At 43.7% G+C, this 27056-nt stretch overlaps 1 protein-coding gene across 2 annotated transcripts in view; it reads right to left on the bottom strand.

The window, feature by feature from the left end:
- Window positions 1-27056, bottom strand: part of abca5 (ATP-binding cassette, sub-family A (ABC1), member 5) — a 134022-nt gene that overhangs the window by 63931 nt on the left and 43035 nt on the right. For both annotated transcript variants that reach the window (XM_038776332.1, XM_038776331.1), the window contains exons 7-15: window positions 26631-26819; window positions 24984-25131; window positions 22670-22847; window positions 20170-20228; window positions 17512-17622; window positions 8596-8771; window positions 2941-3060; window positions 2122-2260; window positions 1379-1469 (exon numbers count right to left, since the gene is read on the bottom strand). In XM_038776332.1, coding sequence (XP_038632260.1) covers window positions 1379-1469; window positions 2122-2260; window positions 2941-3060; window positions 8596-8771; window positions 17512-17622; window positions 20170-20228; window positions 22670-22847; window positions 24984-25131; window positions 26631-26819 — 1211 coding nt within the window. The remainder of the gene's footprint in view (window positions 1-1378; window positions 1470-2121; window positions 2261-2940; window positions 3061-8595; window positions 8772-17511; window positions 17623-20169; window positions 20229-22669; window positions 22848-24983; window positions 25132-26630; window positions 26820-27056) is intronic.

Here is a 27056-nt window from a genome sequence, read left to right as displayed (position 1 = left end):
CAATTTAGTATGGCCAATCCACCTAACCTGCACATCTTTGGACTGTGGGAGGAAACTGGCGAACCTGGGGGAAACCCACGCAGACATGGGGAGAACATGTAAACTCCGCACAGTCACCCAATGTCGGAATTGAACTCGGGCACTGTGAAGCAGCAGTACTAACCACTGTGTCACCGTGCCACCTTAGCATTATATAGGTAGTGCTACTAAACATCTATACAAGCATTTGGGGACAGAGGGTCCTGGTTCTTCGCTTTACAGAGAATATGCCACATTTGATGAAGTCAATGTCCAAAGGAAGAAGATGTCTGTCATCTATGCTCCCTAACTAGTGTTAAATAGATGGTCACGTTTATCTCATAGGGACATGGCTTCAAAGTCTGGGAGCTTCTACAGATACTGGAAAACTGGAATATAAGCTGGAAATCTGGATTCCTAGCCGATATAATGATTTCCTGGGGTTAACCAATTCAGAAGCGACTCAAGCCAGTCTGAAATTACAGCTCACACTTCTTACATTTAAGTCACTCTAGGATGATCCTATAGTTGATGTCATTGCAGTGATCAACAATGTAATGAAGCTCCATTTAAGAGTTCTGATGTCAACAAATTATTCTGCAGGCTTAAAGTACTCCTCACAGATGAATCTTTTTCTGAAAGTTTACATTTTTTCCTTTCACGTATATCCATATTTTCCATTAACCAGTTTAAATTGTTTAAGAATAATATGCCCTAGTTTAGTTAACTTTTTAAAAGGTATATAATAGCTCATTCCAATGGCATACAATGTTATCCTAGAATTGGTAAACTTGGAATATTTCTGAAAAAAGTTTGAAGTCTCAACCACTGCTTTGTACAAAAATAATTATTATAACACACCCAACTTCCTTTCCTTCGGTCCAATTGTGCAATTTAGAAATAGGATCAACAGTTAAAAATGTGGCCATTGGGCTGACAAACTTAACCTTTGGTGACAGTCCTGCAAAGTTCAATGCTGTAAAATCTGGCACAATTCATCTCACACAATTGAGTCAAACTTCTGATGATTTCCAAAATAGGCAGCATTATGGCTCAACAATATTATTTTGTTCAAAGCCCTGGGAGTATAATTATATCACAAAAGGAGATTGCAGCACTGATGAGTTCATATTTCAGAACATAACTGAATTTGATGGTCTATTAACTGATTGGTGCTGCCATAATTGCATGGAATAAATCAAGCACAAAAACCATGAGTGAAAATTCACTCAAAGTCCAGCGGAGTTTGGTTATTATACATAAACACCAGGGTCAAATTCTAATGACCAACTTTATACAGCAGTGGATATTTCATATCGAGCCTCCACACAATTTCACCCAAATTGCAAATATACTTTACCTGAGATTGTAGCCCACACCAAATTTTGCTTTCAGGAATAGTGAGGAGCCAACACATTTGAGCTGTCCTTGTGAGATGACTGCTTTGCGGTCTACACAAAGACAAATAAACAAACACAATATACGAATTCCATGGGTTACAGCAATTGTAATGCCGAAAAAGTCATGGTTTCATAGAATTTAGTGCAGAAGGAGGCCATTCGGCCCATCGAGTCTGCACCGGCCCTTTCAAAGAACACCCGATTGAACCCCACGTGTCTACCCTATCCCCATAACCCAGTAACCCCCACTTAACATTTTTTGGACACTAAGGGCAATTTAGCATGGCAATCCACCTGACCCGCACATCTTTGGACTGTGGGAGTAGACCGGAGCATCCGGAAGAAACCCACGCAGACACGGGGAGAATGTGCAGACTCAATGGGCCGAATGGGGTTTGCTGTTGTTAAATCTGAATTTTTACACAAAATTAAAGTGAGTCACCGGATTTCGGAGTGAATTAGTATTTAAAAGGAATAAATAAGACATTAAAGAAAGCAAAAGACTACAGTATATAATTTAATTGCACTACAAAATCATTTTTCAACAGTTTGGGGTATTCTTTCTTTTAAAATATGTTTCACCAGCAGCAGAAAGAGATTGAGAGATGAAATTCAATTTTGAGGGAACTTGGGCTTTTTTGCAAATAGCGAAACAGTGGCCATTATCAGTTTTACTAGACGTAGTCTCATCATCAGCACTAACCAGCCAAAATATCAGCTTCATCTATGAAGTGTGTGGTCAACAGTATCACCCTTCCTGCTTTCCTCTTTTTCAGCAAGGCCCACACTTGCTGCCGAGAACAAGGGTCCATCCCAGCAGTAGGCTCATCAAGGAGTAAAACCTTTTCAGAGAGAGAGAGAGATTACAGATTAGCTACAGTTAAAAAAAGAAATCAGGAATGGCTTTCCAGCAGAGGAAAAGCTACATGCTTACAAACCCTGCATTCTTGTGTTTAAATTCTTGATGTAAGTAATGCCTGAATCCTAAAGATTTAGTATACTAATAATTTTGAACTTGTCTGTTAAGTGAATGAAAAAAAGTCTTATTTTGTTACATTTTTAAAATAAAAATTATTTTCCCTTTTCAAAATAAGGGAACTCGACCAGTGAAGTATTTAAAATAAAAGAAGAGCACCAATGTTTCAGTGGCAATCCGGATACGGTTCTATTTCTGCATACACAATGTCAAGCTAAAACTTCACAGTATAAATGTAAGTCTTGGCAATTACCAACAGTTATGTACAGTCAAGGAAAAGAAACTGCTACTTAGGAAATTGGGGATGGGGGAAATTGGCTGCATTTTCTACAATTTGCAACGTTATAATGTCTTTCAGAGGTATTTACCTTGGTAGATAAAAAAGTACATAAAAAGAATGGAAAACCATTTTCACTACCAACACTTTCCTGCAGGGTCTAATTGGTTTAATTTTAGGTTTGTGTGAGTTGTTACATCTCTTTCAAATTGTGAAAAGGGGGCTTCAATATATAAAACTGTCAAAAGTAATTAGAATTGTCGATTCACCTTTGGATCTCCCAAAATTGCCATTCCCATTGAAAGCTTTCTTTTTTGTCCACCACTGAGCTTTTCTGCACGGACATCCATAATTGCTTCCATATCCAGTTCTTTTATGACATTGAGCACCTGAAGAAAGCAAAGGGGAAAGATTAAGTTTCAACAAAAACTGTTTCAGTTTTCAAACTCATTTTTAAAGAAATGCATTCAAAAATACTAATGAAAAATCACCTTCACACAGATCAACATAATGTTGGTCACGTGAAGCCAATTACTATCGAAATGTTCTTTGTTTCACACAAGGGCAACATTTATAATACACAACCCCCATCCCTACTCCTTCCCCATAAATGCATCTATCCTACTCCCTGTTCTGGCAAATTCCACATCTTCACCACTTGCTCAACAAGTTTCTTCCAAATTCCTCATTTGATTTGTGATGTTATATGATTGTCTGCAGGTTTGTTTTCCTCATAAAGGGTGACAGTCACACTGAGATAAATCACGGGCCTGTTGCTTATTGTGTTTCCGGGTCTCTTTCCCCCGACCCTTTGTGAATCTTGCCAAGTCCAAATTGGGTGTCAGAATTCTCTGCATAACAACAATGACTTCAAAAGAACTTCAGTGGACTCCGAGTCCAGAGCTGACAATACAGTATTTGGGTGTGGGTCAGTGACATGGCAGAGTTTCTCAGGCTAGAGAAGAATTAAGTTTGCCTTAAGGGGTTCAATACAGGGGTTCGCTCGGAGATGGCAGCCGTTCATCGACTTCTTTACGGAAAACTGACCATCAGCAGGGATTGGGGGGGGAAGGGGAGGCATGGAAGTGGAGAATAAGGGCAGGGAATCTAATATATGGGTATTTACGAGTTAGGGCAGAGGGAAATTGGGTATGTTACTGTGGGGCCAAGAGGCCTTCGCCGGCCAGCGGAAGTCCGCGCATGCGCCGGTGAGTCAGCGGCGCTGACGTCATACCGGCACATGCGCAGGGGAGGGGGCCTCTTCCGCCCCCACCATGGTGAAGGCCATGGCGGGGCGGAAGAAAGAGAGTGCCCCCATGGCACAGACCTGCCCACCCATCGGTTCCCCGATCGCGGGCCAGGCCACCGTGCTGGCACCCCCCGGGGCCAGATTGCCCACGCCCCTCCGAGGACTCCGGCGATCCCCCGCGCCTCCAATACCGCCGGCACCAGACGTGCTTTGATTCCCGCCGGCGGGAAAGGGTTGTCAGCGGCGGGACTTCGGCCCATCGCGGGGGGCCCGCCGACCGGCACGCACGATTCCCGTCCCCGCTGATTCCCGGGTGGCGGAGAATTCGGGCCACGGCGGGGGCGGGATTGACGCCAGCCCCGGGCGATTCTCCGACCCCCAATTCCGCCCATGGTGTGAAAAGTAAACATGAGATTGGAGAAACAATGAGCTGATGCTAAGCAATCAGGGGCACCTTTAGCTTTTTTGAATTTAGTTTTAGCTGAATACATAGCAATTGCTATTGGAAGCTAGACAGGAAGCATTTCTCTCAGCATTGCTAGATGAAAAACTATACCATGGGGCAATGGTTAAGAAAACCAGTGCTAGAAATCTAAAGGACAGCTGGTTAAGGAAACTAGAAATATGAAGAGAGGTTTCCAGAAAGCCTGAAGTAAAGGAACAGAAAAAACAGGGACTAGAACACGGTATTGTTCAGTAAAGCCATGGATAAAGCTGAGCAGGAGTTGGATAGAGAGAGAGGCCAGAAAGATATCTGTTATAGTTCTCCGGTTTATTTGTGAGAACTTACTACAGTTTTTAAGATTTTATTTGAAATAATGGTGGAAATTAGTGAATGGATTTCCTAGTTTGTGTAAAAGCAGTTAAGACGAAAGAAGCCTGAAAGTAGAGGTGAAAACCTGGAGCAGGATTCCTTATTAAAACGGTGGAGTGGAAGCTTAGTTTGAAAGGAGATTTGGAAAAACTGGGGCAGGATTCTTAATGAAACCAGCTGATGAAAAGCATTGCTCGAAAGATTTTAAACTGTTTCTTTTTGGGAGTAGAGCTTGGAAACATTCAAGTGACAATCATCTGGGGAGATTGTGAAAAGAAATACACAGAAGATTGGTTGAGTGTCATTGCCATTTGGTTTCAGAGTGAAGTGTTATCTTTGAAAACTGTGTACATTTGTGAAGGTAAGTGGGGGGGGGGGGGGGTAAAGGAGCATTTTATTATAATTAAATTGTTCAAGTTTAATTTTTTTCTCCTTGTTGTTAAAAACTAATTAGTCGTCCTATGACTCAGTTCCTCCACAATTTTCAAAAAGTTAAAGGACGGTCTTTTGACCTAATGTTCCATGCTGAATCTTCCCGTCCAGTAGCAATGCCAACTAGGATCGTAACATGTGGTATGTTTTAAAACGCCTGTGTTCTGTCCCTCTCGGTCTGCCTGACATTGAAGAACGTTTCCAGCAGATTAAGAGGGGAGAGGAAGAACACAAGCATTTTAAAATAGTATGGATTAATATTAAAACACTGGTTAGTAAAGCACCTGATTTGCACTCGGAAATGAAAATTGCAGGATATTACACCGCACAAATCAATTTCCCCTAATTCCAGGTCCCTGTCATTAATCACACAATGTAACTGCTGAGTTTTCTGAGTTTTACCAGAGATCCATCTTTGTATAGAATGTGGCTGTCAGTTTAGAAAGGCTTCGAGTTACAAAAATGCACCCGCTGGAACCACATTCTCAGTGTGTGATGCTGCATTAGCCACTCAATTGTGCAAATGCTTGGTAACCAAGATCACTGGCTGTTTAAAAGTAAGACCATATGATGCCTCAGCGCATTCATGGTCCCCTGCAGCTTCTTAAATGCAGCGGTTGCGATTTTCTGAATAATTTACCATGATTACCTTGTGCTCCAGGTCTGAAAAAAGCACATGTTCCAACCTTCGCCTGCAAAACAACAAAACCGCCACTAACACCCAACAAATAGAACACTCCTCCTCACATAAAACAAGCAAGAAAGGATGGACTTGGGAATCTGGTGTGTCCTACTCGGTCAATGATTGCTGTTTTTACTGGCAGTGAGCTTGGCTCCACTAGAGCATGTGCCACGGTGTTTTGCACCTTTAGTTACACACACCCCCCCCGGCCTTGGTGTCCGCTCCTTTACTTACGCTGAAAAGCATCCTGCTGCTGTTTCCAAATTGCAGGCCTCAAGCTTTGAGAGCCTACTCATCATCCTTAATGGATGCTCTCTGACCACTAATTAGACAATTTGTGGAAAATCACAGGAAAATTATTGTGGCCCACACATTGCAGGCTTCTAACCCCATTTGAGCCAGATGACGGGGTCAAGATGTCCATGAGGAAACTTCTGCCATCAACGTTTACTCTATTAAGCCCTTTCATTAATTTTTAAAATTCTGATTAAGTATTCCCTAAACCTTATTTTTTCAAGAGAAATGAGATAAAGGTTGGCATCCTTTCTTGATAGATTCTGGTATCATCTTGGTAAATCCTTCATGCACCTCACCAGTACCTCTATAATCTTTTATAGCATAGTACAGTGGTCCAAATGTGGTCTAACCAAGGTTATTACAAGTTTAGCACAACCAATCTAATTTTCAACTCTATTCTCCTGGAAATAAACTCTAATGTTTGGTTTTCTTTTGTTAAGACCTTTACAACTTTAAGTGATTTGTGTTTTTGCACTCACAGATCCCTTTGTTCCTGCAACCCATTTAGGTTCTTATTTTTCGAGTAATATATGGCCTTATTTTTGTTACTAAAATGTAATTCCTTACACTTAGCTATGTTGAAATTCATTTGCCAATTATATGCCAATTGCAAGTTAATTAACATTCTTGTAATTTGTTCTAGGCTACTTGGTGTTGACTACCCATTTCAATGTGGTGCTTTCTGCAAATATAGAAATTGTTGATGGCTTCAAAAGTCTAAATCAGGATAATAAATTGTGAACACTTCCCACCTTTTACCACTTTGAATAGCTATGCTTTACGCTATATTTACGATTATACGCTGTTTCCCTAAGAATCATAGAATCCCTCCAGTGCAGAAGGAGGTCATTTGGCCCATCGAGTCTGTACCAACCCTCCGAAACAGCTCTCCACCCAGGCCCCACACCTCCACCATACCTCCATAACCCCATCCAACCTGCACATCTTTGGACTGTGAGAGGAAACTGGAGCACCCAGAGGAAATCCATGCAGACACCGGGAGAACAAACGCCACACAGACAATGTGGCCAGAATTCAACCTGGGTCCCTGGCGCTGTGAGGCAGCAGTGTTAACTACTGTGCCACCCGATCTGTCCATTTTTCCCTGCAAACATCGGAACAATCTGCATACTTCCCACCTTAACTGACAAGTAGGAACTGGAGGAAATCTGGGCCGGGATTCTCCCCTACCCGGCGGGGCGGGGGGTCCCGGCGTAGCAGAGTGGCGCCAACCACTCCGGCGTTGGGCCTCCCCAAAGGTGCGGAATTCTCCGCACCTTTAGGGCCTAGGCCCGCGCCGGAGTGGTTTCCGCTCTGCCGGCCAGCGCCAAAACCGGCGGCAACGGCCTTTGGCGTCCGCCGCCCAGGCTGGCCGAAAGGCCTTCGCCGGTCCGCGCATGCGCCGGTGCGTCAGCAGCCGCTGACGTCACCACTGGCGCATGCGCGATAGGGGTGTCTCTTCCGCCTCCGCCATGGTGGAGGCCGTGGCGGCGGCGGAAGAAAAAGAGTGCCCATCTCGGCAATTTATCAGGTGATGCAGTAGGGGGAGGAGGCCTCGGTGGAGGAGCTGAAAGTGAAGTGGGAGGAGGAGCTGGGGGAGGAGACTGACGAGGGGACTTGGTGGACGCCCTGGGAAGGGTGAATTCATCCTCTTCTTGCGCTCGGCTCAGTTCAATTCAGCTGAAGGTGCTGCATAGGGCGTATATGACTGGGACCAGGCTGAGCCGATTCTTTGGGGGTGAGGACAGGTGTGGGAGGTGTTCGGGAGGCCCAGCGAATCACACCCATATGTTCTGGGCGTGTCCGGCTTTGGAGGGTTTCTGGAAGGGGTGGTGGGGATCCTGTCCAGGGTGGTTGGTTCCAGGGTGGAACCGGGCTGGGGGCTCGCTATTTGTGGGGTGGCATCGGAGCCGGGAGTGCAGGAGGCCGGTATTCTGGTCTTTGCGTCCCTAGTAACCCGGCGCAGGATCTTGTTACAGTGGAGGGACGCAAAGCCCCCGAGCCCGGAATCCTGGATCAGCGACATGGCTGGGTTCATTAAACTGGAGAGGGTCAAGTTTGCCCTGAGGGGGTCGGTGCAAGGGTTCTTTCGGCGGTGGCAGCCCTTTCTTGACTTCCTGGCGGAGTGTTAGGGGGTGGCCGAAAATCATGGGGTCAACTTTCAGATGAGATTGACTTTTGCGCAAAAATATATGGTATCAGTACCACTCTGAAATAGAATTTTAGATATCGTAATTGCACTTCATGAAAGCTAGATTTGAGCAAGTGCTTGCTCATGACAATTGTAGCCATCAGGTACTAACACAATTATTCTATTTACTTGTTTAATTTCTTACATTCATGTCCTCACGAATAAACAATTTAAAAAGACAGACTACAAAAGAACTGGCATGAAAAATGCATTAGTGTGCGGTGTTAGAAATGGCTCACATGCTCTTAACCAGACTCACCTCTTTATCAATTTCCTGTGCTGTGATTCCTTTTACCATAGCGAGTATTTTTAAATGTTCCTTCACTGTAAGACTGTAAAATAGGACATCAAATTGTGGGCACACTCCTATCATCTTTCTGATCTGAATTATTTCATCTAATTCAGAAACTCTGTATCCATAAACTGTTGCACATCCTAAGCAGCAGGAAGAAAAATTTATATTAAATCTTATTGTACATAATTCTGAAATGTGAGCAATTTCCTTACCATATATACAAATAAATAGCTAGTCACGTAAGTTTCACCTCAGAGCCATTGAATAATTCATGTTGTTCAGAAATAATGGCTGCGATCTACCGTCCTCGTCACGCCCGACTCGGGATGAAATGAGGCCGTTAAATCTCGCGCGAGGCCTCTCCTTGCGAGATCTAATGAGATCTCGCGAGGTGTCGTGATCTGGGGCGGGATCCAGATTTGCACATTCAAGTGTGCAGTCAGGCTCACTTGAAAATGTTTGCAGCGGAATTACCCAAGATGTGGGATCTAACGCCAGTGCCTTGGAGACCCTGAGCGAGTGCCGTTTAGCACTGGTCTCCACCCACGTACCGACACCTACAGGGAGGGGGTAAGGGGAAGGATTTCCCAGGCGACGCGTGCCCCTGGGTGGTTGGGCTCTGGGCAGGGTGGTACTGTGGCACCCCAATGCCACCTGCTCACCATGGCACTGCCAGGGTGCCACGCTGGCAATGCCAAGGTGCCCAGGTGGCATCTTGCCCATGCCAGAGGTTCCCTGCCCTTATGAAATAGGAGGGGAGGGACTCGGGAACCCTCTCATTGGTAAGCTGGGGCGTTGGGGGGGGGGGGGGGGGGGGGGGGGGGGCAGGCTCCGGGGACTGTGGTGGGGGTTTCAGGATCAGGGCGCCATTTGAAAATGGTGCCCACATCTTGGGGCGTTCCTCACCAAGGCCCAGAAATGAAGTAGATTCCCATTTAATAGCAGGGCCATTCTCGTCACTACCAGGGCCGGAAAACACCCAACCAAACTCACCCAACACAATGTTTCATTTCCGTTAAATTGCGCCCAATCTGATCATTCATACGCGACAACAGGGGTGAGCTGGGTACAATAATCACGTAAATAAATACACGTTGAACAATTACTTTGCCTCAGTATTTACAGTAGAAAAGAAGGATCACTTGCCGGAAATCCCGAAAAAGTTTATGGTTGGATTAATTAACAGAGGATAGGGACTTAATACAATTAATGTAAGTACAGCATCACTAACTAGGAAATTAATGGAACTAAAGAGTGACATATCCCCAGGACTTGACAGTTTCTATCCGAGCATGTTAAAGGAAGTAGAGGAGCACATTGTAGATACCCTAACTATAATCTTCCAGAGTTCCCTAGATTCAGGAATAGGCCCGCTGGATTGGAACATTGCACACGTCACTCCACTTTTTAAGAAGGGTGAAAGTGTGCAACCAGGGAATTACAGACACAGTTAGCCTAACATCTGTGGTGGGACAATTGTTGGAGTCTATAATCAGGGATGGGGTAACTAAACACCTTGAAACATTTTGGTCATAGGAGACAGAGAGTGGGGATAATGGGTAATCACTCTAATTGGCAGAAGATAACTAGTGGTGTATCACAGGCATCTGTGTTGGGGCCTCAATTATTCACACTATTCATTAATGACTTGGATGATGGCATAGATAGTCAGATATCCAAATTTGCGGTTGATACAAAGTTAGGTGGCATTGTAGGCAGCCTAGATGATAGCATAACATTGCAAGGAAATATTGACAGACTAAGTGAATGGGCAAATTTATGACAGATGGAATTTAATGTAAGCAAGTGTAAGGATATCCATTCTGGGTCAAAAAAAGGTATAGCAGTGTACTTTCTAAATGGAAAGAGGTTAGCTATAGTGGATGTCCAAAGTGACTTGGGGGTTCAGGAGCATAGGTGTTAAAATGGCAGGAACAAGTGCAGAAAATAATCAAAGAGGCTAATGGAATGCTAGTCTTTATATCTAGAAGATTGGAATATAAAGATATAGGGGTAATGCTGCAGCTATACAAAACCCTGGTTAGACCCCATTGGAGTACTGTGAGCCGTTCTGGGCACCACATCTTAGGAAGGAAATTTTGGCTTTCGAGGGAGTGCAACATAAGTTTACAAAAATGCTACCTGGATTACAGAGGCTGAGTTCTGAGGAGAGATTACTCAAATTAGACCTGTTTTTACTAGAATTTAAGAGGTTAAAGTGATCTATTCAAAGTATCCAAGATATTAACATGAAAAGACAGGTTAGACAAAGGTAAACTATTTCCACTGGTTGGAGATTCTAAAAATAGGGGGCATAGTCTAAATGTTAGGGCCAGGCCATTCAGGAGAGATGTTAGGAAGAACCTCTTCACTCAAAAGGTGTTAGAGGTTTGGAACTCTCTCACAAACAGCAGTTGAAGAAGCTATGTCTGTTGTTAATTTTAAATCTGTGATAGATTTTTGTTTCGCAAAGATGTTAAGGGATATGGACCAAAGGCGTTATGGAGTTAGGTCACAGATCAGCTATGATCTCAGTGAATGGAGAGACAGACCGGAGGGGCTGAATGGCCTAATCCACTTCCTATGTTCCTATCACTGAGTTGGCCTGACCATAAAAACACAATGAAGAAAGTTGTGCAACTACTCCAGCATGACCAGTGAAAAAAATATGAAAATCATCAGATTTTATTTTTGCAGTGATAAATTGGAGCTTGCTACTGAAACAGCCTTTTACAAAAGTTGTTGGTGGAATACTGTTCATTTGTTCTTATTCCCACTTCTATTCCAGCTAATTCAGTTCAAGAAGTTTTGACAAGCCATCTACAAGGATATGGTGCTGGATTGTTGATGCCGGGGCAGGATTTGTGGACTTTCACATGAGCAAAACTGGCGCCCAACCTGGACCAACTCAGCGACCATGGAAGGGCAACACCGGCGCCACACGGGACACAATCGATTCTAATCAAAAACGGTTTGGGATTCACCGGGCCAGTGATTGATACTCGGGAAGCTGACAAACTGCAGCCGCATATACACATTATAATCCCCACACACACTCATCCCAGCCAACAAGTTGGCACTGACTGTGCTGGAGCGCGCCCTTCCCAAGATGGGTCAGATGGGGCCGGGGGCACCTAGGGGAGTAGCCTGGGGGACACCTAAAAAGACTTGTGGCCCTAAGTTCACAGTGGGCTGTCAATGACGTGCACAGCTGCTGCGATGGTGTTCCAAGCCCGTCCACCTCATCCCCACTGCCCACCTTCTGACCCCCCCCGGCATTAGCAGAAGCCCCCCGGCCAGCAGCACAAATGTCAGCAAACTATGACGATGTTAGACACTTTCCGTACCCCGCTTCTCTCCCTCAGTAGCTACGATGCCGGTTTCACAATTTTAAAAAGCACAAGTGAACTGTGCCGTCAAAAATTCGGCCCATCCGAGGCGGAGAGTCGCAGAGGCCCGGAGAATACCGGGTCAGGCCTGCAAATGACATGCAAACAGTGTTTATTGTATGTGCGTTCTGGACCACATTGACGCTGCTGTCGAGGTGACAGAGAATTGCGATTTGGCATCAAATCGGTGCCCGCCGCAATTTGGCATTAGAATCTATTCTCCGCCCAATCGTGTTTCCTGATTTCGGCGTCAGCCATTGGAGATTCCCGCCAATGTTTTTTCCAGACTTTTGGGTACTATTGGAGATTTATATATAATTGAATTTTGTAAGCAATTTGAAACTTTCTTTGGAAACCATGATTTATCTTTATATTTTAAGGTTGGATTTACATTTTGTAATTTTTTTGGTTTGCTGATATAAATTGCAAATGTGATAATCTTATGGAAATAGATTTACAAGTTTTCCTACTCTAAGAAATTAGGCAGATTTAAATTTTTCAGTTAGCCAGAGAAGTGAGTCAGAAATGAAAGAGGAAGATACCAAACATTAAAGTTCTTTTACAATGGTAAAGGTATGTACAACAGGATGTTATGGGGGAAAGATAGTGGTGTAGGTGTATTGTCACTGGATGGATAATCCAGAGACTGGGGGCGGACTGAGTCAGTGGGGACCCGGGCTTGAATCCCACCATGGCAGATGACAAAATTTGAATTCAATAAAAATATCTGAAATTAAATGTGATGACCATGAAACCATTGTCGTAAAACCTGAAGCCACCTGGGGTGGCCACGTCCCGATTCCAAAATGGACATTCGCAAAGAGTACAGGGAAAAATGGACAGTACTAGGAAAACAAGCAGGTACAAGGTTTCCTGTGGATTGGAACTTGCAGAGCCCAGACAGAACTGAAACTACAAGCCATTAGCATAGTAATGAGCTATCCCCAGGGACAAAAGAGAAATATTTAAACAATCGGTACCAGGGCAGACTCCCCGGCTCCGGTGGAGGCTAAAACAAAGGCAGGCCAACGGTTACCTAGGGCCCGCCCAGCAATCGAGGAACAACCCCGTTATTGGAGAGAATCGAAAGAAACAATTGGGACATGGTCCAATTAATTGGGACCAAGTCCAGGGTCCGCCCAGAAGGGTGCGAAACCCTTTAGTATAAAATAGAGTCCCCAAGGTCAGAATGTGCTCTTAAGAACTCTTGAACTCTCCATCTTCACCTTGGCATTTGGCTCTCAGCGACGAGAGGCCCGCCAAGCACCAGCCAAGTAAGTCTTAAGGTCAACGCACGCTACAAGATAGACGCTCCTAGCTACTATTCTATACCAGTTCGAAGCCAGCAGTATCAGAACCGGACAACGGCCATTGTTCCTCTAACTGAGTGGGCGCCCGAAGCTAAGTATAGGCTTTTAGTAGTAGTTGTAGTTTAGTGAGTAGAGTTTATGCATGAGTAATAATTGACTGTGTGTGTAAATAAATGTGTATTGATTTCAAACTTACTAACTGGTATATCGAGTCAATGATCAGTATTTGGTTTTGAACCTTGTGGTGGTATCAGAAAGATACCTGGCAACTCTTGAGCAAAGGTAATCAAAACAGAGCAAATTAAGGAAAGCATAACGAGCAACAAACCCCAGCCGATTAACTCATACCCTTGAGGGAAAGCAATCTGCCATCTTACCTGGTATGGCCTTCATATGACCCCAGATCCACAACAATGTGGTTGACTCTTTGCCCTCTGAAATAGCTCAGCAAGCCACTCAGTTCAAGGGTAATAAATGTTAGCCCAGCCCACAGCCCACATCCCATGGATAAATAAAGAAAAAAAATGTGATCTTCCGATTGTATATTAAAAATGTGACACAACATTCAAAGAGTACTACACTAGTTAGTGCAGCTGGCAACATAACATTACTTCACAAAATTATGTGCAAGAGCTGGTGCAGATCACCGGGTATGAGAAGGGGGTCATCAGAAAAAAATGGGATTAGTAGTCCTACCGAATGATAATGGTTCCCTCCTGTTGAAGATGTGTGCTGTGAGGTGCTCTTAGTCCCCAACATAGTCTTCCACCTCCCTAAACGCAATAAGATGTCTTGGATGATCCCCCATGCTATGCATTGGCATCTAATTGACTATGTCATCACCATATAAGAGTCCTTCCTGTTTATTTCCTTTGTTCCCATTTTTTAAATGTTATTTTATTATTTTGGTCCGTCGACCCATAATTGGAATGTGCCTTTAAGTAGAGTACTCAAGATTGAAGCAGCCGCGTTCTCAGGTTTTGTTTTTGGCTAGACTCCTTGGCACTGAGTGTATCTTAAGAACCAAATTTGGAGGGAGCCGGATCAATTGGTTAAATGGCAACCAGTGGCCAGGGACAGTATTCCCTTAATCAACAATTATCCGTCAATGAAGAGGCAATCAACAGGCTGCCACAAATTGCCACCAAATGTCCCTGAAGGACAACCAGTTATCCTCCATGCAGTGTGTGTTCATTTTTGGTGTGCCAACTCTTGAGTTTCTCTGTGAGATTCAATCATGACTATCTGTTTGAGGCTTCCATGTTGGTTATTCTGGCATCAACATCAAATATTGCATGGATGGGAAGTTGCAAAATCTGAGGTCAGTCCACGCAAAGACCTACGTCTCCAAGGACATACTCCACGATTACTATTTGTTAATGACCATGGCCTAGCCTCCGCTTTAGAGCTGGACATGCAATGTAGCATGGATTTGATCTCCAATGCATGCTATTGCTTTGGTCTTACGATCAGCACGAAGAAAACTGCAGTAATGTATCAGCAAGCTCTAGAAAGGTTGTGTCTTGAGCCCAATGTCTCAGTCCATAGAGCAGCATGGTAGCACAAGTGGTTAGTTAGCACTGTGGCTTCACAGCGCCAGGGTCCCAGGTTCAATTCCCCGCTGGGTCACTGTCTGTGCGGAGTCTGCACGTTCTCCCCGTGTCTGCGTGTGTTTCCTCTGGGTACTCTGGTTTCCTCCCACAGTCCAAAGACGTGCAGGTTAGGTGGATTGGGCATGATAAGTTGCCCTCAGGTGACCAAAAAGGTTAGGAGGGGTTATTGGGTTATGGGGATAGGGTGGAAGTGAGGGCTTAAGTTGGTCGGTGCAGACTCGATGGGCCGAAGGGCCTCCTTCTGCATTGTATGTTCTATGTTCTATGACCAGAATCTGTCAGCATTGAATAAGTTCACATAACTCAACACCACACCCTCTTGAGCTGTCTATATTAACGATGAGACACATGGAAGAATTGCCAAAGCAAGTGTAACCTTCAGCAGACTTCAAACATCAGTCTGGGAATGAAGAGGCGTGGGTCTGCCTACCAAACTGAAAGTCTATAGAGCAATATTCCTGCCCACCCTGTTCTACACATGAGAGATCTGGGTACAGTACCAATATCATACCATTTACTTGTGCTGCTTTCAGAAGCCTCTGAAGATCAAATGGCAGGACAAAATACTGAGGTGTTCACCCGAGCTGGCATGGAAGCATCCACACATGAGACAGTCACAATTAAAACAGGCCATGTAGCTGAAATGCCTGACAAAGCAAATTTTCTGAGGAGAACTTGAGTCTAGAGTGCACTTTCATGTCAAGGGCCAAGTGGGCATTGCAAGGATACCGAAAAGGCTCCACTTAGGAGTTTTAAAATCAGCTTCAAGTCTTGGGAGAAGCTCGTCCAGTATTTCTGCACCTGTCAATATCAGAGGCAGAACCAAAAATGCAAGGAGAGGAAATCCTGAGTTTAACAACTCATACAAAGCTCAATAGTGTGTGGTATCCTGCTCTATCTGCAGCTGAAGCTTCCGAGTGCAGCCTTAGCAGTCGCCTACATACCCAGCGAACCTCTACCAACAAACCCAGGTGACATCGCCATTGTCACCTCAAAGGACAAACAAGGGATATAACAATGTGATGTGAAAGGCCCTTAATTTAATTTTGGTTGCTGCATGAGCTTCCCAAAAACGCTGAGACAATAGGGCAGTAAAACGTTGGAAGGACAAGGATCTCTGAAGTGTATAAAAAGAGTGTGGGAATATAATCTAGGAATCTTGAGATTCAACAAACTCAAAACTGAAGAAGTCTTGGTTCAATTAGGAAGAAAAGGCCTTTTACTGCTCAGGACCACACGTCTTTGCTCCTTCTCTCTGCAATCAAGGAATAAATTAATGAAGGTCCAGTAAATGATAAATCTGTGGAACTCTTTGCTGCAGAAAGCTGTGGAGGCCAAATCACTGAGTGTCTTTGAGACAGAGATAGATAAGTCCTTGATTAATAAGGGGATCAGGGGTTAAGACAGAGGTAGATAGGTTCTTGATTAATAAGGGGATCAGGTCTTAAGACAAAGATAGATAGGTTCTTGATTAATAAGGGAATCAGGTGTAATGGGGAGAAGGCAGGATAATGGGGATGAGAAAAATATCAGCCATGATTGGATGGTGGAGTAGACTCGATGGGCCGAATGGTCTAATTCTGCTCCAATGTCTTATGGTCTAAAAATTGTGTGCATGGAATTGTTTACTGTATATTGCAGTACAGCTTGCTGTAGCATGACATTCTGTGAAGTGAATAAAACATATAAATGTTTCTGGATTTTAAAACGTGAAAATTTGATTTTAATGGAATGTAATTTATTTATAGAGGAAACAGTCAATGAAGGAAAACAATCACTTTGTGCCCTACCCCAGTGAGAGAGAATCTTAGTGCCACCTACCCCACTCTTCTGGGGAATATTGCCCACGAGCATCCTGACATTGCCAACTGAAGTGAACGAAGAGTACTACCCGCCTTTCCCGCTGATTGCAATTTTATTGGCTGGGATTCTCCAGCTGCGCCCGCCCAGCAAAGGAAGTGAATACATCTTGTGTCATGAGTTCTCACTGGGAATACGTACGGTTTAAGTTACAAGAAGTCCTTGTTTCAACCATATAAACTTTCCTAAAGTAATGAAATAAAAACAAAAATTCTGGAAGAACTCAGCATGCCTGTCAGTGTCTGTGAAGGGAGACACAGAGTTAATGTTTTGAGCCAGAAGAGTCACACGGATTCGAGACATTCATTCTATTTCTCTCTTCACAGATGCTGCCAGACGTGCTGAGTTTTTCCAGCATTTTTTGTTTTTATTCTTAAAATAACGGTCAGCTTTTGTTAGTTTTTAAAAATAAATTTAGAGCACCCAATTATTTTTTCTCCAATTAAGGGGCAATTTAGCATGGCCAATCCACCTACCCTGCACATTTTTGGGTTTTGGGGGTGAAACCCATGCAGACATGTGGAGAATGTGCAAACTTCACACAGGCAGTGATCTGGGGTCGGGATCCAGCACGTGAGGCAGCAGTGCTAACCACTGTGCCACCATGCTGCCCTTCTTTTGTTAGTTTAAATAGGTATGCAGACTCACTACACTGTGAAATTAATTCTGATTTTGTTCTTTATGGTACAATGACACTTTCTTTCTTACCATCTGACAGAGGGCATAGTCCTGAGAGAATGCTAATTAAAGTTGTTTTTCCAGTTCCACTGTGGCCCAGTAGTGCTGTAATCTGATCTTGATAAACATCGAATGACAAACCTGAAAAAAAGTATATTATGCACATGAAAAGCATGAATTCTAAAGACAATATTTTTTCTTCCTTGTTCCCTTAAAAGAAAGTCACATTTTGCTTTTCTTTGAGTCCTATTGTATCAGTCACCAGCCAAGAGGTCAGGAGTGTTTAATCCACCCTGAAACAGGACAAACAAGAAATGTACATAAGTAGGAAAGTTTTGATTTCATGAAACATACAGCACAGTAGATTGTTGGCCCACTGAACCTATATCCACTCTTTGCAAGAACTATTTAATTATTCTGACTCCGATGTTCTTTTCTCATATTTATCTAATTATATTTTGCTACGGTTATTATTGAATCTGAAACCTCCATATTTGCAGGCAGTGGCCTCCAAATCATAACCTGATGTGTAAAATAAATGGGGTGGGATTCTCCGTTTGAGACTAAGTGGGGCAGAATTTGTGGACTTTCACGACAGAAAAACTGGCGCTGAACCTGGACCGATTCAACGACTAGAGGGGCTAGCATTGGCCCCATGTGGAACACAATCGATTCCAATGAAAAACGGTGCTGGATTCGCCGGGTCCGTGATTGACGCTCTGGAAGGCTGACAAGCTGCAGCCGCATATACACATTACAATCCCCACACACACGCATCCCAACCAACAAGATGGCACTGGTTGTGCTGGAGCACGCCCAGACAGCTGATGGGTTGGCTGGGGAAATACCCGTATGTCCCGTGATCCTAGGTTCACAGTCGGCTGTCAGCGGTGTGTGCAGCTGCATGGCTGCCATATCAGCTGCGGTACTGGTGTTCCGTGCCCGTCCACCCCAACCCCACAGCCCACCTCCCGCTGCACCCCTGGCCCTGGCAGAATCACCCCGGCTAGTGCCACAACTATCAGCAAACTATGGCGATGTTGGACACTTCCCATACCCCCTGTCTCTCTCCCTCAACAGCCACAACGCCGGCTTCACGATTTTTAAACACACAAGTGAGCTGTGCTGTCGAGAACTCGGCCCATTGGAGGCGGAGAATCGCGCAGGCCCCGGAGAATACCAGGTCAGGCCCGCTAATGATACACAAATGGTGTTTTCTGTACGTGCGTTCCAGACCGCATTGACGCCGCTGTCGAGGTGATGGATAATTGCGATTTGGCGTCAAAACGGCATTGGATCCTATTCTCCACCCAATCGCATTTCCCGATTGCGACGATCAGCCAATGGAGAATCCCTTCTGATCTTCATTTGTCCTCAGTTACTGAGAGCATCACTATGGTCTGCTGTCGCAGATCACTAATCATAGAATTTACAGTGCAGAAGGAGACCATTAGGCCCATCGAGTCTGCACCGACCATTGGAAAGAGCACCATGCTTAAGTCCACGCCTCCACCCTATCCTCGTAACCCAGTAACCCCATCTTACCATTTGGACACTAAGGGGCAATTTAGCATGGCCAATCCACCTATCCTGCACATCTTTGGACTGTGGGAGGAAACCGGAGGAAACTCACGCAGACATGGGGAGAAAGTGCAAACTCCACATAGACTGTTACCCAAGGCTGGAATTGAACCCAGGATCCTGGAGATGCGAGGCAGCAGTGCCAACCACAGATTCACCGTGCTGTCACTAAAAGTAAATACTGTAGCAAAATTTGTGTAGTCTCAGAACAAGTCACCCATTGTTGGTCCTTCTGGAACTCAGATGACACAAGGAGACAATAGGATGCAACAGGGCAGAAAATATAAAATATTGCAATAGGGGAAGCCTCAGTTTCAAAAGCAAAGTCCTGTCTACATTCTTCAGATGAACTGGAACAAAAGGACAAGGCTTAAAAAGCAGCTTTGAATTATTTGGAATAGTTTGTTTTCATGTCAGAGAAATGGAATCAGTCTCTCATAAAATGAACTCAGGCAGATCTCTAGTAGCATGATATTTTACATGTTGAAATGCCACTCATGCAAAAAGTATTAAAATCATTCACATAAAGTAATAAATTGGGTTGTTCTCACTGAAGCAGAGAAGACTGAGGGGGTGACCTGATTGCGGTGTACAAGATTATGAGGGGCGTGGACAGGGTGGATAGGGAGCAGTATTCCCCTTTGTTGATGAGTCAGTTACAAGAGGACACAAGTTTAAGTTGAGGGACAGGAGGTTTAAGGAAAAATGTTTTTACCCAGAGGGTGGTGACAGTCTGGACTGCACTGCCTGGGAGGATGGTAGAGGCGGCTTGCCTCTCATCCTTTAAAAACTACCTGGATGAGCACTTGGCAGGTCATAATATTCAAGGCTATGGGCCAAGTGCTGGAAAATGGGGTTAGGTAGGCAGGTCAGGTGCTTTTCATGTGTCGGTGCAGACTTGATGGGCCGAAGGGCCTCTACTGCACTGTATTATTCTGTGACTCTGTGAATATTTGACAGCCACATGGATAAACATACTATGCAAATTGGTATTCAGCCAATAGGTAGTTTATATCATCTTTACAGTGCATAGAATTACCAGGCATTATACTGGTATTAAAAATAGCGAAACAATCAGTATAGCACAGAGTCACCAGAGACACAAACCTTTCAGCGCTTCCATCTTTTTCTCCTTCCCTTTATATAACTTATGAACACCATATAATCTGTAAAAGCAAAAAACACACTCACGGAGGTTTGTACACATTAAGTGATTTTATTTGTTAATAAATAGATACATGAACAGCACAGTAAGCTCACATTACAAGAAATATTTGCTGAGCCATTGTCTCCCTCCATCGCCATTAAAAATGAAAGAACTATACAAAAAATTAATTGGATTGATTGATTTACATATTTGTTGTAGGCATAATTTTGGCAGCGCTGCTAAACATTTCTACTAATGGAATTCTACTGTCAGTGAGCAAGTCCCAACAAATGGGGCACAATAAAGGCAGAGCTTCCACTGCAAATTAGGAAGATTTCAGGATCTGTTAATCAATTTATGTAGATCAATTAAGGAAAATTGCTCTTCAACTATAACTAGGTGAAACAAGTTAAGCTAACAAAATAAGTCACATAGATATCCATAGAATATGCAGCACAGAAACAGGCTTTTCAGCCCAATTGGTTCATGCCATTGTTTTTACTCAACTGGAGACTCCTCTCACTCCTTTTCATCCAAGTCCATCAGTACAACCTTCTATTCCCCGCTTCCTTCATATATTTATCCAGCTCCCTTAAATGCATCTGTATCATCCTGCATGGGACCTACGGGGTGGGAATGATTATCTTCTCCATGGTCCTTGCATAGTACGAGTTGCCCGACGAGGGATGGGGAACTCTAATTAACCAATGTATAAAAGGTCGGCTAGTAAGGGTCCAACCAGAGAGGAACCCGGGAGGGAGCCACCGGGCACTGTACATACCATATTGTAAATAAATCTAGTCCTTTACTTTACACGGGTGTGGACTCCCCGTGTCCTCATTAAAGAATCTATGCTCCTCATCTCAACTACTCCTACTAACCACGCTCTGGATCAAGAAATTTCTCCTGAAACTGAAAGAAAGATTAAAGATGGTAGTCAACTTCCCGTGCCTCACTTCAAGATGTAGGTCTGAAAAAGTGACTACAAGGGCAGGTCTTGTTCGATTTACATGTTAGCCAGGGTGCAGAAGCTTTGTCCTAAATGATGATCAATTTGTACATGGGGACAAGGGCAGCACGGTAGCACAGTGGCTTGCACTGCTGCTTCACAGCGCATGGAACCCGGTTTCATTTTCCGCCTTGGATGACTGTCTATGTGGAGTTTGCGTGTTCTCCCCGTGTTTGTGTGGGTTTCCTCCGGGTGCTACGGTTTCCTCCCACAGTCCAAAGATGTGCAGATTAGGTGGACTGGCCATGCAGCATTGCCCTTAGTGTCCAAAAAGGTGAGGTGGGATTACTGGGTTAAGAGGATAGGGTGGAGGTGTGGCCTTAAGTAGGGTGCTCTTTCCGACGATGGGCTGAATGGCCTCCTTTTGCACTGTAAATTCTATGATTCTATGAAATAAATCTATAACTTTCAGAACTTTCAGGAAGCGTAGTGGACATATCATTTGTTGTCTCTCAGTTGCAGGGCAATTGTTAGTTGCATGCACACCATTCTACTGTATGAATAAATAAATATATGCAGATCATGGTGAACTCTATCTGCTAACTAATGCCGGAGAGCCTTTCTGTAACTTAATTCTTGGCACATAGGACCACCTGTGTATTGCTCACCCCAGTCAATATATCTTCCCCATGTAATAATGTAATTCATAGGCCAAGGGAAACTGTTTAACAACACATTTCAATATCTACTCAGAAACCAGAAAGACCACTTAGTGGCCTTCTTAACATACTTAGTGTCCATTAGTCTACTATAGCTACATTTGAATCCAGGAAGTCCATCAATTAAAAGACAAGAGGCAGAATATTCCACTCTGTGAACAGAGTGCTGGCTGAGGTGAGAAAACTGATGTGCAGCTTTTCTCCCCAGATGGAGGCTTGGTTTTCGCCATCCTGTTGGCAGGGCAGGGCTTGATACAACCAGCAATGTCAGCTCCACAGAGATGGGGATGCCCATCTGCACTAACCTCCCCCGCAAACACCAAGGCAACCTCCCCACACACATAAGAGCAACCCCCCCTCCAAAAGGAGCTCCCCAGAGGGCCCATTCCTGGCACTGCCAGGGTGCCAGGGGGCAGTACCCTGCATGTCCCTCTCCCCCTGGGGGCTACAATTACTGTGCACCACCGGTGGGTTCCCCTCGGCTGCCTCATATGTTTAAAAAGCAGTTGTAAACCTTGCCGACGTGGAAGACAGTTCTAAATGTTGGGGAACATACGGTGGGGTCCGCTAATTACATTAATGTTTATTCAAATGTACAACACGTATGAGGGGTAGGGAAATCGGAAAACAAGTTCTTGCCGGCACAAATCTCGTTTTCCGATTCTCAAGAGATTTTGTGCCTACATACCCATTTGTCTACTTGTCTAATGTGAGCGCAAAATCGCGCCCAAGGTTTTGAATACCAGATCAAACTTCCAAAATGGCCTAATTTTTTTGAGATTCTCTTCTTACCTGATTGCTTCTTTTCCCTTAAGCTCTGCAGGTACTGCTTCCACCACCTCACTAAACGCAGGTCCAGGGCAAAATTCATTTTCGCTAATTGCATCAATATGATCATAATGTTTCTGTTTATGGAACCAATAAGAGGGTTGAAGGAAGTAAAAGAAAGGTTGACGTTGTCCAAATTCACCTAAATGGGCAAAGGAAGGAAACTAATGATAACATTTCCTGGGTGTAGTACTATGAATGCTAAAGCATTATAAAATATTTCAATTACTCAAACAAACACCAAATAACTACATATATTTATTGAAAACACTAACCATACATTAACCTAGTTGAGCATTGCAGCAATGATAAAACCAAATAAGGCCATCAGGAAGAAAGAACAGGTTAAGACAATCATTCTTCTGAGGCAACTGAGGAATTTAAAGTTTACATATTTTGAAAACAACCTACTGTTACCAGACTCCGAAACGTCCCTCTTACGAACAGACCTAATTAGTACTACACTCTACACTCCTGCATGCTTCACCCGATGTCGGTGTCTATGAATTTACATTGTGTCACCCTATTATGTATTTTCTTTTTGTTTTTTTTTCATGTACTAAATGATCTGTTTGAGCTGCTCGCAAAAAAATACTTTTCACTGTACCTCGGTACACGTGACAATAAACAAATCCAAAATCCAAACTACAGTGATCATAATACTGCTACTGAGCTTACTTCAGAAAGTGAAATCTACAAAAGGACCTGTTGGGAATATTTAGTTCTTATTAATATTTTAAAGGTAATGGGTACGGTTCTCCCCAAAAATTTCAAGGTGAATTTGTGGCAGTTTTTTTAAAGGGAGTGTCTCGCCAGCTTGCCGACGAGTTCCCCACCACTATTCAATGATACTTTGTCATCTTTTTGGGCCCTGGGGAATTTCTCACTGGTTTAACCCACACTTAAATTTTTTTTTAAGCACTGGGGAACTGACCTCAAGAGAACAGGCCACCATTTAGCACTGGGGAGCTGACCTCAAGAGAACAGGCCACCATTTTGAAAGGGTGCCCCAATCTAAAAGTGAGCTTGTGGGTCTCCCACACCCCCAACCCATAGGCAATGTCATCCCCACACATATGATCACTGCCCCACACCTCCCAAGTGAGGACACCATCTCTTCATGCCCCCTCGCCCCCTTGCCCTTGGCAGTGCCACCCGGGCACTCGTGCACCCTTGCACTGCCACCCTGGCAGTGCTCCTGATAATTTGGTAGTGCCACTGGGGCACATTGGCAGTGGCCCACATTCCAGGGGGAGGGTCAGGAAGCCACCCTGCATTGCCCCTGACCACCCTTGGGTCTCTGATGGCCTGAGAGACCCATCCCCCCTCCCACAGTCCATATTTGTGTGGACCAATGCTGGATGGTGCCCAGCTGTGGCCTTGCTGGGGAGGCCGGTGGATCCCACATTTCCAGTGGATACCCGGTAAGTTCGCCTAAGCTGGTTTAAAACCTGCTTTGGCACGCGCCGTTTGGTCACGTCGCTTTGTGGCTGTGTTTCAGATTCAGACGTCTCGTGGGACTTGGGTGAATCCCACAAGGCGCAAAGACTTTTGGGAAGTCCACGAGAGGATTCTCCCAGCATTCACCGGCTGCACCGCCCAAAAGCGAGGGCGCAACGCAGCTGGTGGCCTGCTGCCCTTCATTGAAGGCTTGGGAACATGCTGCGCTGCACTTTTCTCACAATGCCCAAGTCGAGAGGTTGGTGTATAGCTCCCAACTAAGGTAAATAAAAAGAGTAGAGTGGCAATTCGACTGTGATTGCCACTCATTGGAAGTTCCTGTTTAAATGGCCAATGGCCATTTAGACAATGTAACATAATAACTATGTAAAAGCTCAGAAAATAAAAACCTTTCCAGTTTCCTAGACGAGCATGATTCACCTGTAATATGGTATTAAAAATATAATTAAAACATTTACCTGTACATTTAGGGTTTCATTTGAAATATTCAAATTGACTAAAGCCCTACCCCAGCATACAAGGAAAGTCTTTCTTTCTAAACAACTAAAAACTGACTGAAATCTCCAGACAATATCTCTTTTAAACTCTCTCATTTTTAAACAATGACCAATCAATTGCTGTTTTGCAGGGTGTTGCACCCTTCTGCAACTGGCATGGATTCCTGCAAAATCTTGCCTCATACACCAATTTACCAATCTGTGAATTATTCAGTTATTGAACTGCACCCAGCAATAAAGCATCCATAGAGAACAAAATATTTAGCTGTACAGATGTGTCCGGAAGATTAAATCACTGTATTATTTGTATTCTCAGATACCTGGGAGGACTTGGTCAAGGTACACAGCCACAAGCAGATACAGGAAACTGTCTAGGACTAACATGAAAAGTGGGATATACAACGGGAATGGGCTTGCTGACAGATTTGAGGGTTGAGCACCGGCACCAGTAGCTTCAAGAAGCACAACCTAGGAACAAAAAGGACTCAAGTTAAAATAAAATCCAACAAGAAACAAAACCAAATGCACAACACACAACATGAATAACATTTTAGAGAAAAGTAACTAAATTTACATCAGTTTCTATACAAATTTCAGGGTCGGGGGTGGAAGGGAAAAAGGGAGGAATATTTCCACTGACAGTAACCAACAATGCACTAATACAATTGATAGTGGTACCGTTGTCATTCTATCCAGAAAATATTTTGTGCACACTGGACACAGTGGCCATTTTGGTCAAAAATAATTGCTTAAATTCTAAATGCCAGAAATAATTTAAGCAAAGTTTATCAGCTCTAGCACATTGATAACTTCAAAATCACACAGCATTGCAATTCCAGAGTTAAGAAAATCCAACAGGATCAGTTCAACTCCATAATGAAATTCTGGGTGGATATATATGGCATACACAGATTCAATTACTCATTTTTCAGCTCAACGAGGGGAGATTAAAATGGTTTTTACAGGACTGAGGAGATTGTTGTGCAAGATTACCTGGTATGATTGCTTCATTAAACATTGCATTAGTATAATGCATTGCACAGTGATATGTGGGTTCATGGAAACAATTACCAAAGCATACAATCACCAATCTCAACTTTGCCATGCAGGAGATAGGAAGAAGCGATCAATTGTTTCTCCCGATATGGATGAAGCCAGTTTTGGTCCGATACAGTTAAGGTCAGGTAGCAGTGTAGGATCATTTTAATGTAAACAAGGAAGGAAAATTCCCTCCTCTTTCTACCCCAAGTACTCTAAAGAACCCCCATGTAGCCCTTCCACGTAGCCCAAGTGGTATTGGCAAGAGGAGTAACTGGTTACCTGCCAGCCCAAGTAAGATAGCAAACAAAGCAAAACAACAAATTCTACTTGGATAGAGAAATTTTTTTCAGCCAAAATACCATGACTGCTCGTGGTATAATAAGCAATTAAGTATAGTTGGCATTACTGGTGTTGACAATCTCCAATGTGAATTGTTTGATTGATAGATTTCAAATTGCAAATCATCAGATGTTGTTCAACAGTTTGTTAGCCACACTGCAATTATGCAGCAAAATCCAGCTCAATACCTTTTTACAAAACAGAAAAAAACCCTGACATTGAAAATAACTCAATTTACTTGGTTTGTTTCAGAACTGAAACAAAATATAAGAACTACCCTTCAGAATAGCAATAAATGTTGAAAGTACAAGAAATGTTTATTTTAAGCTCTGCGTTCAACCGGGCTCCTGCATGGGGAGTGTGAAATTGAGGGTGGGGTGGCGGCAGTGTGCGTGAGAAGACTGGATGATTGCAACATTTTAAAGGCCATTTTAAACCTGGCCTCATTTAAATTTCCACATCTAATTTCTGCTTGAAGACAGCAGGAATGATGCGATGGCCAGTGGGCAGGAATGGGAGATTTTGGACACTGCATGTAGTAATAAAACATATCTGTCCAACAAAATCAATTCCCTGCTTCTAAATACCTGTGCAATTCCAATGGCTAAGGCACTAGGGGAGAATAAACAAAGTCCCCACACAGCAGACACTGGAAAATCTCTGACCAGCACAGTAGGAAGGCTAAACAATCCAAAACCCATCAGCATTAATGATCCAACCAAGCCAGCAATCTTCTGATTCTTAAAAAGTGGTGTCAACAGAAATGAAAAGGGAATCTATAAAAGAAAAGATTCACATTTTAAAATGATGGGTCATTTTCACTTCTTGCTACTGTAATGTAACTTTTCCTGTACCTTTTAACAACTTACTGCTACTGTAATATAACCTTCACTGTACGTTTTATTAACTTACCTTTATGTACAAAGAAATCAGGGAACAAAAATAATGCTATTTGACCTTAGATGTCCATTCCTTTCAATTTGTTTCTCAGTGAACTAAAAAATCCTGTATGT

This window comes from Scyliorhinus canicula, chromosome 18 (assembly GCF_902713615.1).
Source record: "Scyliorhinus canicula chromosome 18, sScyCan1.1, whole genome shotgun sequence".
In the NCBI taxonomy this organism is placed as follows: Eukaryota; Metazoa; Chordata; class Chondrichthyes; order Carcharhiniformes; family Scyliorhinidae; genus Scyliorhinus; species Scyliorhinus canicula.
The sequence above is the reverse complement of the archived record's forward strand: the minus strand, read 5'-3'. Positions and strand labels throughout refer to the sequence as shown.